The 20,153-nt window shown below is 35.8% G+C and overlaps 2 protein-coding genes across 3 annotated transcripts; both read left to right on the plus strand.

Moving 5' to 3' along the window:
• Positions 1-6,522: 6,522 nt before the first annotated feature.
• LOC147850585 (nudix hydrolase 16, mitochondrial-like) lies at positions 6,523-11,169 on the plus strand. Of its 2 annotated transcripts, none has more exons than XM_087336637.1 (6): positions 6,523-6,601; positions 7,238-7,481; positions 8,448-8,559; positions 8,807-8,890; positions 9,271-9,417; positions 10,390-11,169. In XM_087336637.1, the coding sequence occupies exons 2-6, from the start codon at positions 7,366-7,368 to the stop codon at positions 10,534-10,536; spliced, it is 606 nt and encodes a 201-aa protein (XP_087192763.1). In that variant the 5' UTR covers positions 6,523-6,601; positions 7,238-7,365; the 3' UTR covers positions 10,537-11,169. The 2 variants fall into 2 exon arrangements, with proteins under 2 accessions (XP_087192763.1, XP_087192762.1); XM_087336636.1 differs by having other exon boundaries at positions 6,540-6,601; positions 7,036-7,481.
• Positions 11,170-15,658: 4,489 nt separating this feature from the next.
• Positions 15,659-19,595, plus strand: LOC147850586 (uncharacterized). Its single transcript, XM_087336578.1, has 3 exons — positions 15,659-16,423; positions 17,364-17,431; positions 18,470-19,595. Exons 1-3 carry the CDS (start codon positions 15,734-15,736, stop codon positions 18,933-18,935), a joined length of 1,224 nt encoding a protein of 407 aa, XP_087192704.1. The 5' UTR covers positions 15,659-15,733; the 3' UTR covers positions 18,936-19,595.
• Positions 19,596-20,153: the final 558 nt, after the last annotated feature.

The following is a 20,153-nucleotide window of genomic DNA, read 5'->3' on the forward strand; positions in this document are numbered from 1 at the left end:
GATGAACACAGAGGCAACGACCTCTTGTTCACTGTCTTCGCCACAGGCGGCGGTTACAACAAAGATACGAACTCTTCGTCTCTTTCTCTCTCTCACTGTACACTGTTGCGCTCTAATCTTACGGCAACAAGAATGACAACAACACATACTAAGTTTGCCCTAAGTCATATTTATACTAATACGACTTTTCGGCTATTTACAAATATAGCCCCGATGGACTCTCAGGAAACATATTTACGAATATGTCCCTTCATCCGGTGAGCACTTCTCACCGGGCCTTCACCATCCGGCTCTTGCCGGGTACTCCTCATCCGGTTCTCACCGGGTCTTCCATTGCCGGGTACTCCACATCCGGTTCTCACCGGGTCTTCCGTAGCCGGGTACTCCACATCCGGATTCGGCCTCGGCCGAGTTTGCTCATCCACACTGTTCTTCTCACTTCCCATCCGGAGGGACTTGTTTCCTAACATGGGGGAATAAATAAATAATAATATGTTTTTTTATATGTGTCAACCCACAAGTAGTAACTCTCAAACAACATAAATGATTAGGATTAGCTTACATGTGGGAACATGTGAGAAAAAGTATCGACAAAGGGTAAGAGCAGTGCAAGGAGTGAGAAGTACAATTGTGTGAGAAGAGTAGCAGGAGAGAGAAGAGACATAGTAGTGAGTGAAAGGCAATGGGAGGAGACCTAGAGTGAGAAGAAACTTAGGGATGAGAGTAGAGAGAAGCAAGATGAGAGCTAGTAGTGAGATAAGAGACAGGAGTGAAAGGGGTCGTAATGTTAAGAAGGCTAGGAACAAAGCCAAACCACCTAACCATGTCTCATTGATTCAAATGTCCATGGTTTAAGCACACTTTCACACACATACACATGTTTTCATGACACCATTCATGAATGTATACATTTATATAATATTGTAGATCCATGGACATATGAAAATAAATAGATTGATGGAAGGATTAGTAATAATGCTTTGGTAGTGTTAACAAAATATAACAACCTTCTTTCATGTCAATTCAAGAATTATCACACCATTACACTTTCAATAAGGGAGGGAAGAAAAAATAATAATTCTTTTGAGATATGAAAAAATTATTCATTGCCTTTTGAAAACCTTTTGTCAACAGTATATTCAATTGATTTGCTACCTAATATGTGTATATTCATCATCTTATTCATGTTAATCAAAAGCCATATTTGTCTAAAGGAATCTTCTATATTGTCTGATCTAAATTATAAAAACATTTGACCATAAGAGAATGTGATTCTCAAATAGTGGTGAATCTCCTAGAAAATCTATTGTTAAACAATTTATAAATATAGCATATCAAATCATGCACATGATTGCCGCCAATAGGGAAAGAGATAATGATCTAATATCGTCCATTGGGAGCCACAATTATCCACGGAACCTCCACCCTTTTACGAAGTATAGTGCCTAAAACTAATTGGGCAAAATTAGGACTAGGAACCAAGTTGCAATGAAATAAAAAATAAAAAAGTGTTATCAAATTATAAATAATCATCGAAATTGCCACGTGTGGGAGTCGGCTCTCATTGAAAATCTGGCAACCATGCCAAACATATACCTAAAGCCATTAATAAAGGGGATTTCCTTTATAGGAGTTCTTGAAATGCGGGGTGCACTCATGTACTAACTCATGAAAAGTCTCTCTAATGTTAGAGACTCATTTCAATTTGCAAGACGCATGAACATTGTTTTGCCATGCCTAGTCTTGTTGGCATTGGTAAATTTAAAAAATATGTGTTTAAATATTTCTATGTGAAGAGTGTAAGATTATGGACTTAGTGGGAGAGCAAGAGAAAATAATGAGGTAATATGAAATCCAAAGAGTCTTGTTGGCTAAGAATAAGCTAAGTTCTTTGATGACATGTATCAATATGTTGAACATGTTAGAAAGTTAGATGAATCTTCAAATTAGAAACACAACCACATGAAACCTTCTATTGCGAAGAGGAGAGATGTATCCGTTATAGGATAGAGACATATATAACTGTTGAGAGATCAAGCTCAACTTAGTTTAGTTATTTAGTCAACCATATAACTTTGTAGTTACCTAGATAGAATCTAGTTAGGAGTGTTGTCTATAACTCCTTAAATAGGACCTTGTACGTAGTGGGATATTCTAGATCCTCCACTCCCAAGTACATTTAATATAGGACTTACACCCTTGTACCTATATTCTCCTCACACATGTGCACGGTGCACCCTTGCACATGAGATCTATATATACCTCATTGTAGGTGTTTTTGTATTTTGATAATGCATTCTAATATAGTTACTCATCCCCCATCTTGTGTCGTTCATAATTGTATCTTCCTCTCTCTCTTCCTCTCACACACATGCACATATCACATAATCTTCTGCCCTTAACTTAATCACATAATTAGGTACTAATTAACCCATAGTTAATCACTTGATTCTTAACAATAACATTGTAACATGGGATAGTTAAGACTATGGTGAGGTGAGCACGTTTTAAGAATTATGCAAAATTTCAAACATAAACAAAGGCATTGCCCATGCATGAGACCTACTAGCACCCACCCATAGTCACACATAAGACAATGTGTAGCTCTTGTTTTATAGCCTTACTAGCATACATATATGTGGTACTGATGCATGGGCAATTGTATGCCTCCCTTGTTCAAACATGTAACGCATAACATAACTTAGGTTGCCCCTGAGCCTTATTAATGCCATATTGTCTAAAACTTTCCCAATATAAAGTAGCTTGTGCAAATCACATCCTTTTTCAATTTCAACCAAGAAAGACACATTACAATTTAATAATTGGAGGCAATTCATTCACAAAGCTAAACACGTCACATATACCATGCTTTAAAGCAATACTATTTATACCTCTCTAGTTCTACATGTTGAACAACTACATGTAACACATAGGCATTTTCTATATAGGTTTGTAGTACCATCAAAAGCTTTCTCAATCACACACACACAATAAAATCCCATATAATATGAAGAGTGCACTTATACCTTCACATATTGGTGGTTTTTCTTGCAAGTATATATGTATGGGAATCTAAATTAGCATGTATTACCTTAACACCATCATAGTGCCTCAATTTGAGACATGACATGGTGGTCAGATGGGTGGGAACGCATCATGCTTTTCCATGTGCTTCAATAATGTTTGGTTGTTCAAAAACATAAGCCTTGAATTTTTGCAAGTAAAAACATTTTTGAGACATAAATTATATGAAAGCTAATATACTCAATCATTGGCAATGAAAGGGTAACGTGCTTAACTCCACAATTATTAGGATTTGGTCAACATGAAGCTATATAAACAATGAAATTCTTTTATGGACGTGTAACCCATCTAAAACAAAATAAAAACGTAAAGGGAGAAGGCTTGGATTTGGATTGAAACCCATCTTTTGGATATAATATAAGCTAGCAAAGCACAATGTAAAAGGTTTTCTTTAATGAATTGTAGTTTATGTTTACAATCTTGTTAGAAATCTAAATTGAAATTACCATTTTTTCGTGAAAGTTTACATCCTTTAAAAGGGAATGTTACTAAATACAGACATGCAAGGAAATAGGAAGTGAGGGCTTTAATATATGTAAGCAAATAAGACTATTATTTCAGCTACTTTGCAATCCAATTCACAAACCTCCTAGAGTTTCCACACAATTATTTCATTCAATATTAAAGGATAATATGAGAACTTTCATGACGGAAATGCCAACTGACTTCTCTAATCTTAGACACCTCACAATCCTTTTTTGCTGAATATTGTAATCGACGAGAGAAAGCTTTATGCATAACATGTGAAAGCCTCGACTTTAATCGATGTGGAGAAAACTGATAATTTCATACCTAGGAATAGTGGTCAACTTTGAATAAAAAGGTGAAGCTCAAAAATATCCATGTTGAAAGCTATCTTACATGGGTAGAGATTGGAGTTGCCAGACTTATCGTGGTTGCAACAATGCATGATATTAAGCATCATCTCTTGCTCTCCTTGGAGCCCATATGCAAGCTAGCTCTCTCGTTGACTCTTATGTTGTAATAATGTTAGCATGCCCCATATGTGTTCATATGTGCTCTGTGGCCTCCCTTTAGGTAGTCACTTTGTCTTCTTTCACATTTCACATAACCTTCAAGTTTACGTGAAACGTGATATCTTCAATTCTTAACTTTGAGTCACAAGTTCTTGTTTACTACTTTCCAATATTAAATTAAAGTGCAACAATCCAAATTGAATTTCAATCCACAAGTAAACAAAGGAATCAAACGATAATTCTAAAACTTTCTTAGCTTGAATTATGTTAAGGCTTAAACACATCCCGCTTTGTGGATCAAGTCGGTGTTTTTGATGAATGATGATAAGTAGGAATCTTGTTCTAACAAGAGACGTTGCAAGTGGGTGTTTGAAATAATAGATACTCCGACTTTCCTAATGTTGCTACAACGAAACCAATGATTGACATGGTTCATATCTATACCATGAATATATTATGCACATGTTATTCTATATTATATATCTCCATGCTTGCTTAGTATAAGGATCCATTTTGACCATGTAATAAGAAATAAAATGTAAGATAGCTTTCAACATGGATATTTTTGAGCTTCACCTTTTTATTCAAAGTTGACCACTATTCCTAGGCTGGTTATTAATTAATGTCCAAAGGTAGGAATAACTAGCGACAAATTCCAATCCATGTTTGTCATACAACAAACTGTTGTAGATCCCTTCGACTATACTATATTCACTCACCTTAATGTTGGTGTGTAGTCAACATGTAAAGTTTATGAACTATTGGTAGTGCATGATCAATTGGTGCACATTCAACGTGTAAAGTTTAGGAACCATTGGTAGTGCATGATCATTAGCATAGACACTCTTCAATGGTTTAAGAAAAGGCCAATTTCTTTAAATGAAGAGCTTTTGTAGTGTCATTGGATTTTCCATCATCAACTCATGCCGAGTGAACCATGGCTTCCTCGCTACTTGCACAAATACATAGTTATATGAAGCTAAAATGCAGATTTTTGAGCAAAGGCTTGTTGTTAAGAATAATACTTGCTCATCACGAAGAGATTGTATGAAGGTAGATTCATAGGCTCGAAGATTACTAAAAGGCCTAAGGCTCTTTAATGTGACAAAGATATCAAGGCTATATGAGCGATGTTGTCTGAGGTAGGGTTCCCACAAAATACAAACATATTCATCTAATTGGTTGAGATAAAAGCAAATATACAAAATAGAGTTTATCATATAATGTATAGGGTTAAAAACAACCTATATTCGAAAGATTGCAATTACGCTTTAGAATTACAAAAGAATTGTTCGTACTCAATGAAGTTATTATTGAGGTTTTATGCAAGAGACATGAATGGTGTATCTTGTGTGACGGTATACTTGCATTTCACATTTCATATGGGGTTAACACGTATTGCTTGTATGTCTATAATGAGAGAGAGATTTATATCAAGACACAAGCTTGGAGCGGCACAACATTCGTAGATGTAATCTGGAATATAACACGGGCGTCTTGCCCAATGGTCATGATGTGTCAAAACGAGTTTTATCAGGAGCACTACATCGAAACCCGACGATCACACACACAATGCATACATTCGCTTCATGCACATCAAAAACGAGAAATTCCATGAAATATTCAAAGGGCAAACAATAACTGTTTGATTTTTCAAAACCTACACATATGTGGACAAATGTTGTAGTGAGGTGGTCTATGTCTATGTCTTGGTCTTGGTCTTGGTCTTGGTCTTGGTCTCGAGCTAACCGGACCAATGCAAAGAAGAGTCTTGGTCTTGGTCTCGAGCTAACCGAACCAAATGCAAAGAAGAGTCTTGGTCTTGGACTTGACCTCGAGCAAACCGAACCGATCCAAAGAAGAGTCTTGGTCTCGAGCTAACCGAACCAATGCAAAGAAGAGTCTTGGTCTTGGTCTTGGTCTTGGTCTTGGACTTGACCCTTCCCTCCAAATTTAGGGCAAAGAAAGTCCTCTTTCTCTCTTTCTCTTGGACTTGACCTCGAGCAAACCGAACCGATCCAAAGAAGAGTCTTGGTCTCGAGCTAACCGAACCAATGCAAAGAAGAGTCTTGGTCTTGGTCTTGGACTTGACCCTTCCCTCCAAATTTAGGGCAAAGAAAGTCCTCTTTCTCTCTTTCTCTTGGACTTGACCTTGAGCTAACCGAACCAAATGCAAAGAAGAGTTCTTGGTCTTGGACTTGACCTCGAGCAAACCGAACCGATCCAAAGAAGAGTCTTGGTCTCGAGCTAACCGAACCAATGCAAAGAAGAGTCTTGGTCTTGGTCTTGGTCTTGGACTTGACCCTTCCCTCCAAATTTAGGGCAAAGAAAGTCCTCCCCCTCTCTTTCTCTCTCATATATATATATATATATATATATATATATAAGCCTCTAAATTTATCTGTGAAAGATTTTTCAAGTGCTTTCTTTCTTCTTCTACAGTTTTACTCTGCTCTGCTTTGAAGAAGAACCATTTTCTTTCAAAGCTCTCTCATTCTCTCATACACAGACGCACACGGATCGCATCAAACTCCGGCCTGGTATGCTCTCTTACCCTAATCCATCCATCCATGGTTTTTTTTGTTTTGTTTTGTATGGTATTCTTCCTCTTGCACGTACAGGTTTTTTGATGTTCTGCATCCCCCCCCCCCCAACAGTCCTGATCGTGTCTCTTCCTCATCTCCGATGTTTTGATAGTTTATCCTTTCCTAGGGTTTTGCTTGCATCCTTGTTGTTTCTTTATATATATATATATATATATATTCTTTGCAGTTTGAAACTAGAACCTCTCTCTATCCTCCGCTGATATACATTGTTTTAGGGTTGCTTGGCCTTCCCTTTCGAACTTTCTTAGAACGAAATTAGGGTTTCATTGGAGGTTCTGGTGTTCCTCACATCACAATCAAGGTTTATTTGCATTTTTTCTGATGCCTTTTTGCGGTCCGGAAACTGATTTTGTCTGGGGATTTTTCAGATTAAAATTAGACTTTTTCTGGAGACATCATTGCTGGGGCTTTGAATATCAAACCTAGAGTTTCTCGTGGTGGTTTCTTGAGGCATTTTTCTGAGATTTTCCAAAATCAAACCTAGGCTTTTTTGGGAGTTCTACAGTGAAGTTTTCCTTACACTGGTCCAAATTTTGATTGAAAAATGACTTCCATACATTTTTGCTCAAGATTCGTTCACTAAAACGATGGGGAAATGGAGGATTTGCTGAAAGGTTATTGACATTTGCTGTTTGAAGATTTGCTGAAATATTATCAACATTTGTGACTTGATCTTCAGAAGCTTCCATCTAAAAGCAATGGAAGGTGGTAATCTGTCTAGAGCTAATTCTAGCAATGGAAACTTGAATCCTCTGGTTGCTCGAACTGGTCGCCATCAACAGAGATATGACTGTGGATATCGTCTGATCGCAGGGTAAACTAGACAATTTTTTTTCTTACTTGGTCATTTGATTTCCTTCCTTTGCTTGCATGAAATTATAGGAAATTATGAGAAAAAATAACAAATTGATAGGAATTTGTGGTATGACTGTGGATGTCATCTCATCTCAGGGAATATGATGATTGTGACTGGATACATTTTCTTGTCACAATCATTATCAGAGATTGGCCCCACATCCTCTGCATTCACCTCATGCAATCGCAAGAAGGCCATTCGGTCCCTTCAACATCAGAAAATCATAAACAACGATTGAAAATGTTTTTCTTTAGCTAATTCATCAAAAGTCCCTCATTGTCATTCATGCATTACCTCAAAATATTGGTTGGAATTTGAGACATGACTTTAGATATCATCCCATAGCAGGAAAATGAGACAACATTTCCTTACTAATTTCTAGGGACCCCTTTCCTCTTTCATGCATGAAGGAAGTTAGGAAATTATCAGAAAATGACATTGAAAATTGGGATGACTGGATATATCTTCTTGTCACAGGGAAAAGTAGAAATCTTTTCTTTATCAATTTGTCAAAATTCCCCCCCATTACATGCATAAAATAGAAGAAAAATTGAGGTTTTCCTTTTGCATTTTGGATCTTCGTGAGATAAACCAGAAAATTTTCTCTGAGTTTTACCCTTCTCATTCATGAAATAGTTTTGAAATCATGACAGAATTTGTCAAAACTTTGTAGAAATTTGAGAGATGACTGGACTTATCTCAATGCAGTGTTTTGAGGTTTTGTTCACTTATGTACTAATTTGTCATTGTTCTTTCATTTTTGCACATGAAATAATAGGAGAACTCATAGGAATATATATATATATGTGTGTGTGTGTGTGTCTGTTTTTGTGCCCTTTATAAACATTTCCATGCAACAAGTTCTGTTTCTTTTATGTAGAGGAATATGTTTCTATATTCATTTGCTTTTATTTCCATTATCAGGTGTGTACCTTATAGATACAACATAGATAACCGAAATGGACATGATTCTCAGAGAGTGATGGAAGTTCTAATGGTCACTACACAGGGTGGGCCCGGTCTCCTTTTCCCTAAGGTTTGTCTCTCTGGTACTAACTTCTCTTTGTCAAATTGTCCCCCTTTCCTTCCATGAAGGAAATAATAAACAAATCCTGCAAATTCAATGGCACTTATTGTAAATACAAACGTATATTTATTTGCATATATGCGTAATATTTCTGCTGAAAATCACTAAATATTCTTTACTAGCATAAATATTATATATTTGAGGTAAGTAATGCTTAGTTGGCAATTGTAATAAATTATTTTCTTTGTATTACAAGGGAGGTTGGGAGACAGATGAAACAGCTGAGGAGGCTGCATGTCGTGAAGCTTTTGAAGAGGCTGGTGTCCAGGGTGAACTGAAGGTTAGAAAAACAACTGTATTTTCCTGGGCATCAGAACTTAAAATATCTGTAAATTAACATCGTACAAGTTTTCTAACGATACTATTTTTTATACACTCCTCCCCCCCCCCCCCCTCCCGGGAAAAATATTCAGTTTAAACCATCTATACAAACACAATTTCTTTCCAAACGTTTTATAGATGAACTGTGTTTCGCCGAAAACAGCTAAGAGAGAATTCAGTTGGTCTCAGCCTGGATCAATTTCCTCTTCATGATATACTTTTGATGGAATTTTGATGTGTGCTCATTTACTTCTTTCATGGCCCAGTTTTTTGATGGTGTTGATAGTTAATGGAATATATTGATATGTGATCATTTCTTGTGGCATTGGTTTCTTTCAGGAATGTCTAGGATGTTGGGAATTCAAGAGTAAACGACAGCAAAGTGAACAGAACAGTGATGGCTTATGTCGGGCATACATGTTCCCTCTATTTGTCACGGAAGAATTTGAAACTTGGCCAGAGCAACATGCGCGAGAACGCCACTGGGTAAGTATAGCAGTTTTTTTTATCTTAAGATAATTCACACTCGAAAACATAATTTCCTTCGAATTGTCTCATCTGATTTTTTACTTTGTAGACTCATGTTTGGCCGAGCTATATTATTCATTGGGTAGTAAATACTGTTTGCCTTAATATAATCCACTCATTTTTTTTCAAAATTTCTTTCTATTGGAATTGTGTCTTTAAGTTTATGCTTTTTTAGTTTTATGTTAGCAAAGTCATATATTCATTTTGGGTAAGTATAATCTGTCTTAATATATATGTATATACATACATATTTCACATATTTTTTAGACGATGTTGATGGTAACCCCTCAATTCTTATTCAACATCTCTTTTTTCTCTTCTTTCTCTCTCCAATTCTTCTCTCTGCTCTCATTCTTGAACCTGCTCAATGCTCTCTTCTTTCTCCTCTTGCTCTTGACACTGCACTCTAGAGGCATTGTGGCGGGTTCAGGAGGCTAGAAAAAGGAGAACAAAGAGAAAGGATATATGCTGGAGAAAGAAGAGAGATGAGAGACAAAGAGTATGAAAGTTCAAGAGTGAGGAGAGAGAGAGATAGAGATAGAGAGATAGAGAGATGAAAGGGGCGTCGAACAGAGATTTGGGGGTGTCGGTGCGTGGACGTCTGCCATTTAAATGATTATTAATATAATTTACGCATGTTCTTAAATTTTCATCGAAATAAGTTTGTAGTTTGTAGTTTCATTGTTAGGTAAGTAGTACATTCACTGTGTAGTATATGATTTGGCTCAATGTATAATCCATGCGTCTTTTTTAAATTGCCATAAAAACGATGTACTGTTTCATTGTGGATGATAACTAGTTAGTTGCTTAGACATTTCATTGTGGATGAAATTGTCTATTTAAATTTGTACTTTCTTGTTTCATGTTATTTATGCTGTAAAGATGATCTATTTATACTGACCTACCTACCTATCTATATGCATGGTGCAGTTTAAAGCTGTGGAGGCTGTAGAGAAATGCCGATATGAGTGGATGCAGAAAGTCCTGAATCAGTGCATTTCCCATTTGAGCAACAAATGCCTCAACCATGATGCTGGAAATTCAAAATCTCCTCCCCCTCTCGAACCTTCCTATTGAAGGTTGAAAATCGCAGCTGAAACTTGCAAAGTAGTAATATTTACCTGCTAGTTCTTTAATGATCAAAATTTTATTGATCTATATGCCCAAATCCTTAGTTAGGGGTTTTCTGCTTATTATTACTTTCCAATCATGGATGATAAAAAGTCCCCCAGTATACGGTGATTTACTTCATTTCATTGTGATTCCCATTCCATAATGAAACCCCTTTTTACCATATCCTTACCCCCCTTGGGTCGTTGCAAGGAAAGGGGAGATAGATGAAAGCCGAGTAGTGTTCCTATACTTATTTGTAAACTGTGTCCATAGCTTAGATAAAACTCTTGAAACGTTCAATTGTTACATTCAGTATATGGTGATTTAGACACCCTTCTTTTCAACAACATGGTTGGAGAAAAGTAAAGTCAGCAAAAGAAAGCACATAATGCGAAGGTGAATTGATTGTGGAATCTAACCTCCGAAATGTGAGATTTCTAAATAGAATACATTGGGATGAGATCTTATCTTTGAGTTAATCGATCTCATAGAGAGTGAGATGGCCTGCCATTTTGTATTTTGCTGCCATAAGGTTTTTAAAAATGTTTTGTATAAATAGATAATACTGCTTCAATATATACTTTCTATTATTGTTCCCTTGTCCATTTGCCTCACTCCATCCCCATATCGATTTGAGGGATGAAGATGATCGATTTTTGTGGATTGGTTTTCTGAAAATTTAAGATTTAACTATTGAGTGAGCTCTAATATCTATTTTTAAAATTTTTGTATCTTCTGGTTGAGTGAGAGGGAGTGAATCATACTTGTCCTAATGGAGCATATAATATCTATATCTGTATAAACCACATTTTATTTGTTTCTCTGATGAATTTGTATTTGCATGTAGCTCTAGTGTTGGTACGAAGATATATTTGTCTATTCATGCTTTTTAAGAAGTTGAATCGTTCAATTCTGTTTTTGAGTTGATTTGTTGTGTATGCGTGTCCCTTTATCGCATCTTCTGTATATGACATCATGGGGACATAATTTGATTCAAAAAGTGTTTATGATGTGATTTAAAAAATTATTTTTTCAAATCTGCCATTGCCAAGAGTGTAACAATTCTTTTAAGAGGACTGAGTGTTCCTACTGTTCCTTTTTCTCTTTTTAAGGTCTGCAAGCCCTTTGAAAAGAAGTAGAATTTGAGCTTTAGATTTTGGATGAGAGAAAGGATCTTGATGATTCCATGCATGAGAATCTTGTCTCTGTAATGGCAATAATTAAATTGCAGAAAATGTGAAAGTTTGTACAATAATTAGTTAGATTCATGAACGAATGACACATGCTAGATATGTTGTGTGGCCAAGTGTTAAGAAAATGTGAAATGCTTTTGTTTATAAGACATACTTTGCCATGTTTTTACCAATCCATATAGGTACCTATGTACAAAAATTAGACTTTTATGTCGTGAGTCTCAAAGCCACTAACGTAATACTTGGGTTATCCATGGTTCTTTAATAGGACTTCTTCTTTATCCATTGATTGGTTGAACCATTTGATATCATTTTTATTAAATGACTCAACACTTTACTCAATGTGTCAACCGTCTCCACTCTTTCGATTGCATCTTTTTTCGATTCTTCTTGTTCTACAATGTATTGTTGTGTCTTTGCCCCCAATCTCCAAATATATTATATATAATGCTGAGGATCTATTAACATATTATGAACAAGTGCTCGATTCACTCTTAAAAGAGTTCCATGATTTCTTCTTTAAGGAACTACCAAAAAGGATTACTTCCTAGAATTAATATTTACTATGAGACTGATCTCATAGTGCGTACTACACTAGTTAATAATCCTCTGTATTGAGTTAGTTGGATTGAAGACAATAAGATCCCCTTAAAACTTGAGTGCTTAAGGGTGTGTCACATACGTTGTCGTGATGTGGGGATCTCATGAGAGGAAGTCTATCAAACCTATGATATATGTAAAGTCGAAGAACCTAGAACTCTATGTCAAAGATGAAATGAGGGGCCAACATCGTTAGAAAAGAGTCCAGGAAAAGTCTTAGGTGAAGTGTGAAGGTCCTTGGCTAATGAAGCTTTTGAAAGTAAAAATTGGAAGAAATATTAATCTCTTGAATGTCTTCTTAGAAGATTAAAAACACACACTATGCTTCTTAAATATAGTAACTAAAATAGGTAATGCGTATTGTCTTTCTTCAACGAGGATAAAATAGGTAATGCATCTTGTCTTTCTGCAACGAGGATAAAATAGATAGTGTGTCTTGTCTTTCTTCAATGAGGATAAAATAGGTAATGTGTCTTGTCTTTCTTCAACGAGGATAAAATAGATAATGTGACTTGTCTTTCTTCAACGAGGATGTAACGACAATCTCGTTAAAAGTATTAATGTGCTTCCTCACCCTTTATTAACTTGTGACCTTGACAATCCCTTTGGATGGTTCTCACACAATATGTTACAACAAAACTCAACACAACTGAGTTGGAGTTCCAAATTTGCCAAAGAATAGAATGCCTCTAGACCCTACGAATACTTTTTATTAAAAAGTGAGTCTAGAAAGTACATTGCAACTAGGGATTACTTTTGAGGTATATTATGCCTAATCTAAGGTCCATACAAAACTTATTGATTAAAAAGCCATAAGTTTTTTAATGAATAGTAACTTGGCAACATAGACCCACGATCCAAGCATATGGAAGGTACGTCAATGTGAACATCATTCATCACCTTCATATCTGATCTTATGAACGATGTAATTAAAGTTCTATCACATCCAAAATTTGTGTTCCTTCATAAATCTTTACTTCCAGTCAATTCAAAAGCTTGACCGATATGTTTTGTGAATGCAGATACCATTTTCTTGAATATAAGCCTCGTGTCACTAACATAATGTGTTATGGTTGCATCAAAACATCTAGATCAATTTTCTTTTTCTAGTATTGACTCTTATTATAGACATAGTAGAAGATGTTAACAGTATTCCTACAAAAACTTTTTGTTTGGATGGTATTTCTTCTGCACACAATTGCCATTGAGTCTTTGCAAAATGTTTCGCGGTTTCACCAATTGTGACTCACCTGACCAGTATTGAGGCAAATGAAGTTGTCTTGAAGTTCCATGAAAGACAAACCTTTTGTAAGTATGTAACTTGTAGGAGTGATGTGATTCGTCATATCTTCCAATGTTGCCATGATAAATCATAATACTTCGTGAACCCATTCCCATTGTAAAACATGTTGAAATATATATTTGTACTTTGAAACTCATGTCAAAATTGATCAAATTTTCATTGTACTACAAGAGCCTTTGATCCAATTTCCAAAGTTTCATGATGTGGTTAGAAACACTTCCATCTTTATCAATTTGGCACATGTTAGCAATAGTATCCATAAACGGAGATATAAAAAATGGATACCTAAAGACTTTTTGTCAAGGTTGGGGTGATGGCACAGATCGTGATCGCTATGAGTACTATACCACTATGCGTTCACATCTATTCGACATGTGTAGTTGTATACACGAGCATACTCATTGAAAGGTAAAGACCTTTATGAGGGGTATAAAACATCTCACAAACTACAACAATACTTTTTATATCATCCCTAAAACAATGACCATTGACAACATTATTTTTTTATATCACACACCTAGAGCAAGTGGTGTTTCGTTTGTTACTTCTCTATTATTCCATGAAAAGAATAACAAACTTCTGCTATTGACATGGGATACTTTGGAATAGTACAGGTAAAAATTTCAAGAAAAAAAATTAGTGCAGGTAAAAATCGGGGAATTCGTACACAAACATAGGGTAAATGTACGTATAGAAGACATGCAATAATAACACATGTTTAAAACATTTTTGTGTGGCAGTGAACCAAAAGGCTTGCAAATAATTTACATATAAGAATAATATGGAGTTTGATGCAAAAAGAGAACTCTGTCATTGTCCCAAAAACACCGGCCTATAAACCTTGACATCGGTTCAAGCTACTGGTGTACCACTTTCACATGATATTGATGTCCTTTTGGCGAGTTTTCTTCTTCATTCGTGAACATCATCATCGGAAGGCACACTATGTCCAAGTCTCTTCAAGACATAAAACAGATAGATAGGATAGAAAGATAGATCATAGATAGATAGATAGATTAGATAGATAGATAGACATAGCACACATACATAAAAAGACACACTACACTACATACAAATTCTCTCCTTTTATTTACAAAAATGGCCCCTCACTGCACTACATACAAATCTCTCTCATTTTATTTACAAAAATGGCCCCTCACTGCACTACATACAAATCTCTCTCATTTTATTTACAAAAATGGCTCCTCACTACATTATACATACAAATTCTCTCCTTTTTATTTACAAAAAGGGCTCCTCACTACATTATACATACAAATTCTCTCCTTTTTATTTACAAAAATGGCTCCTCACTACATTATAGATACAAATTCTCTCCTTTTTATTTACAAAAATGGCCCCTCACTATATTATACATACAAATTCTCTCCTTTTTATTTACAAAAATGGCTCCTCACTACATTATACATACAAAATTCTCTCATTTTTATTTACAAAAATGGCCCCTCACTACACTACATACAAATTCTCTCCTTTTTATTTACAAAAATGGCTCCTCACTACATTATACATACATACAAATTCTCTCCTTTTTATTTACAAAAATGGCTCCTCACTACATTATAGATACAAATTCTCTCCTTTTTATTTACAAAAAAGGCACCTCACTACATTATACATACATACAAATTCTCTCCTTTTTATTTACAAAAATGGCTCCTCACTACATTATACATACATACAAATTCTCTCCTTTTTATTTACAAAAATGGCTCCTCACTACATTATACATACAAATTCTCTCCTTTTTATTTACAAAAAAGGCACCTCACTACATTATACACATACATACAAATTCTCTCCTTTTTATTTACAAAAATGGCTCCTCACTACATTATACATACAAAATTCTCTCATTTTTATTTACAAAAATGGCCCCTCACTACATACATGATACACATACACACACAGAAGAGACACAGAACAGAGTGTCTGTTCTGTTCTGTTCTGTGGTGTTTCCCACTGTGCAGGCTGCAGCCATGGTATGTGATTCTGTCACAGATGGTCCTAAAATAGTCTACAGATAGCCCCATTCCATGATAAGATGGATTCTTTTAGTTTCTCCCGCCTGCCTGGACCCGCCCATGTCGGTGATTTTGCAGAGAAAGCCACCATACGACCTTGTCTCCTATATCCGAGCATAGAACCTAGGAGCAAGGACTTGTCTTGGGCTTCATCAGGTATTAAAAAGGTTTGTGTTCCTTCCTTTGGTGGTGGTATTTGCCCTAAAAGACAGGGATTTCAGCTGCTAGAAGAACCCCTCTGCCATGTGAGCCATATCCTTCAAGCTCACCATGATGACAATGATGTTGTTGTTGATATTGATCATGGAAATGACGTTAGTAATGAGACACATCTTCTCGAGGCACACATGAATTCATTTGATGTTCTCCATAAGGATCATGACAAAATTGATGTAGTTAATCACGATGGTAATGATGTTAGTGTTAAGACTCATGGCCATGGGTCTCACGTGAATTCCTTTAACAATGAGAATGAGAACGAGAACGAGGAAAAGCTCCCACACGGACTCCATACAGGTTTCTTGCCGAGACATGTCGCAATTATAATGGACGGTAATTCGAGGTGGGCTATGCAGAGGGGTTTGCAAAGGAGTGCAGGGCATGAAGCTGGTGTTGAGACATTAAAGCTAATCGTCGAACTTTCAGCTAAATGGGGTATCCAAGCTCTCACTGTTTTTGGATTCTCCACCGAGAATTGGAACCGCCCAAAGGTTCTCTCTCTCTCTCTCTCTCTCTCTCTCTCTCTCTCTCTCTCCCCTCATTCCAATGAAATACATATGTTTCGGTACTTGTTTGATGAACGATTTGACATGTTTGATTTCCATTGTACCATCTTCATCAAATGAGTGATTGTAGCTTACCAATTGACTTCACATTGGACAGGTGATGAATGATTGTAAATGTTTGATTTCCAATGTTCATTCTTCACTGTGTGAGTGGTTGTGCTTATCAAAAAATATAAACGATTTCACTATTTTTTTAAAATGGGGATGGATGATTGGCCTTGTTTGATGTCCAATGCTCATTCTCTGATGTAGCTTATGGTCAATTTTCACGTGGTTTTCACTATTTGTTTTAGAACTGGATGGATTATTGGACATTTTTGGTTTACAATATACATTCTCTATTTCTTATCAATCAAATGTACATAGTCCATTGTTTTTTTGAAAGGGAATGTATGACAGGTTTCTGCTTTTCATTCTATGTTCTCCACTACATGAGTGGTTGCACATGGTTTGACACTTTGTTTCATTAGAGGATCGACAATTAAATGCTTGATGGCCATATGAATGGCTGAATATTTATGGTTTATAGCTTCTGTATCAATGCATATGTTTGACTATTTACTTTAATAGTAACGATTGGATATTTGATTTCCAATTTATGGTCTTCATCACGTTGGTTGAGTGTGATTATAGTTTATGGCATGTTTGGTGGATGACTAGATGTTTGGCTTCCAGTATACTGACTAGTTGATGCATTATCGTTGTAGCTCATGGTAAAAGGAAATTTCCAACACCCTTTTTTATGAATATATATATATATATATATATATATATGATTTAATGAACTCTTTATATTCATTTTTTTATCAGCAAATGAGGTGTGGATCTGATAAATGTTAAAGCTTTACTGTGTGAATGTTGGTAGGTGGAAGTCTCTTTCCTAATGCAGCTCTTTCTAAAGGCTCTCAGAGAAGAACTTCCCATCTTAATGAGGTAAATTTCGGAGAAACTTGATTTTTGTTTATGCGATTACACTCAAAATCGACTTCAAAACAAAGCAAACATTGCCCAACTAATATAAAAGCCCTTGAATAATGTATATATCACCGGGCAGCCGTAAACTGTATAGAAATGAGTTGTAGGACTCTTTGGTTACATGATGAAGAACTTGTGCATTGTATGATTATTGTAAAGAAAATCAAGATGCACGGAAGCATTTAAAGCTATTCATGATATGAGAATTCAAAATACCCCACACATAATGGATGTGAGGAAATGCTGGGAGATTTGAGTCACTTTTAGGAGGTGGAATGAAAAATTCATGGAAAACATCCATAACCTCACTGGTGAGAGTCTGATAAGTAATGATTTTATGAATATTGGTGAGCTATATAGAATCATCTCTTGATGGTTTTCTGGGTTGTCAATGATTGGCTTGTTTAGAAAGAAATAAGTTATAAGGAGATTACTATTGGCAAGCATTATATCACTCAGTTTATTAAGGTGTGAACCATTCATTAGCTTTTGTAAGGTCATAAGTGTTAACTATGACGGTGAAAGAAATGTAGAATCTAGTGACCATGTTGCATCATATCAAAATCACAAAGGAAAATGCTAGATATAATTATAGTGTTAGCTACTCTTTACCCTGTGATTCAGAAAATGCAACCCGAAATATACACTTCATTGAATATGGTCCAGAGGTTTCTTATTGCAAGAGAGGATGCCAATAGTTCTTTCTTTTCTAGATGGTCCAGACGATTCATGTTCAACCTATACTTTGGATCATCAACAAATCAACAATGAGATCTAGTAGTGGCTGCTAAAAAGTTTTCAACTCTTCTAATCTTTTTAGAACATTACGAAACCTTAATCCCTTTGATTTAAATCATTTTAGAGGTTCTCTTTTCAAATTTATATGTTTATGTTTAATAAAGAGCGTCTTTTATTGTACTGTTATTCTATACATTCTAAGGTCCTTATACATTTCCAAGAATAAAAATAAGTGAACTTACTGTTCTGTGGTGGCAGGGAAGATATATTAATTCGTTTTATTGGAAATCTAAAGCAACTCCCTTGGCCATTGCAATCATTTATTCATGAAGTTGAACATAAGACCAGCGAAAATAGTGGCTTAAAGCTTACTATTGCTTTTAACTACAGTGGTCGCTATGACATCCTTCAAGCTTGTCAAAAAGTAGCAAAGAAGGTAGAGCAAGGGAAACTAAGACCAGAGGATATAGTAGAGTCCGATATTCAGCAAGAGCTTGGTACAAGCTGGATGAAGGAAATAGAAAACCCTGACTTATTGATAAGAACAAGTGGTGAGCTAAGGCTTAGCAATTTCTTGTTATGGCAGCTCGCTTACTCTGAATTATACTTCATGACTGAATGTTGGCCGGAGGTGAATGAAACATCTTATGCAGATGCACTGCTATCTTATCAAAAGAGAAACCGACGGTTTGGAGCACGTCCGCTGATAAATCCAGATCAGTGATGCATATCACACAGCATACATAATATATGATGTTTCTTGGGTGATGGATATCATAAAAGGGTGGAGCAGAGATCAGATATAAGTAGCGAAGGTGGGTCTATGGTATAACTACCTCTTGGATTTCTATTGTATTGAGTAAAGTACACTTTGTGGGCACTGATTCTCCATGCCTGTGTTGAAATCAGTTATAATGTTGAGTTAACCAATCATCTTCTGGAGTTTCACATGCAATGGAAAAAAGGTTATCTGATGTGGGATGTGTGCTTGCAACCATATAGCATCCTAGTTGTGGTTGCAACTTGCAATTCTAGACCTGGGTAATGGTCTCTTTGTAGGTTCATGTGACAACCTCCATTGCAGCGCTTGGGTTTCACATTGTAAACAATTGAATGGATGTCATATACTTGTTTACATGGTTGATGACTTGTATGTATATATCAAAAAAGATAACAAACAGAAAGAGAAAAAAGATCTGGCACAGTATTTTGTGGCCAGATTCTAGCATTGTTATTATTATTTAATTTTTGGAAAAGAAAGCTTCTTTTAAGCTTGATAAAATCTTCAAAACTCATTCAGTGATTATTGGAACAGAGGAATCCTTACTGTTTAAGTTAATGTTACGAGCTCCATGTATTGGATTTGGCTTTTTACCCTTTGGAGGTGTGTCTATCTAGACCACACTGAAAAGAATTTGTGTAGTACTTTCAAATTTCTTCTATTTTTAGATATTTTTCATGTGAATACCTGCTGGGAATGTAAAAAAAGGCTCCACATTAAGAAAAATTAAGATTGCAGCACACGATAACTTATAAGCATGTTGGAAAGAAGGAAAAACACCTCGCTTGTCATTGTCATGCTTAATATGGTTGCTTGACGTAGTATTTCCCCTAAAATTCCGAGGGAAAATGCTTGTAAGTTTTTGTCATTCTTACACTAGTCTCTTGTAGTTTCATAACTAGATGAGAACATATGTTGGTGATGGTTAGATACATAATCCTAATGTCTCTCTTGCAAGATTGCAAGGAAATGGTAATGGAGCACAGGGCCTTTGTATACATCCCAATGCCTTCTACATTGATAGAACTTGTCAACATTTGTATATCAAGAGATTGATACATGCAGTGGAATCTTCTTGAGTTTTTGGTCATGAAATATGAGCATTCAAGATCATAATTGTCATATGTAGGATGTATGTTCAGTGTTTCATCACTGGGGACA

Source organism: Azolla caroliniana, unplaced genomic scaffold, assembly GCF_043228905.1.
Source record: "Azolla caroliniana isolate FFs.n. ecotype wild unplaced genomic scaffold, voAzoCaro1.0.p SCAF_21, whole genome shotgun sequence".
In the NCBI taxonomy this organism is placed as follows: domain Eukaryota; kingdom Viridiplantae; phylum Streptophyta; class Polypodiopsida; order Salviniales; family Salviniaceae; genus Azolla; species Azolla caroliniana.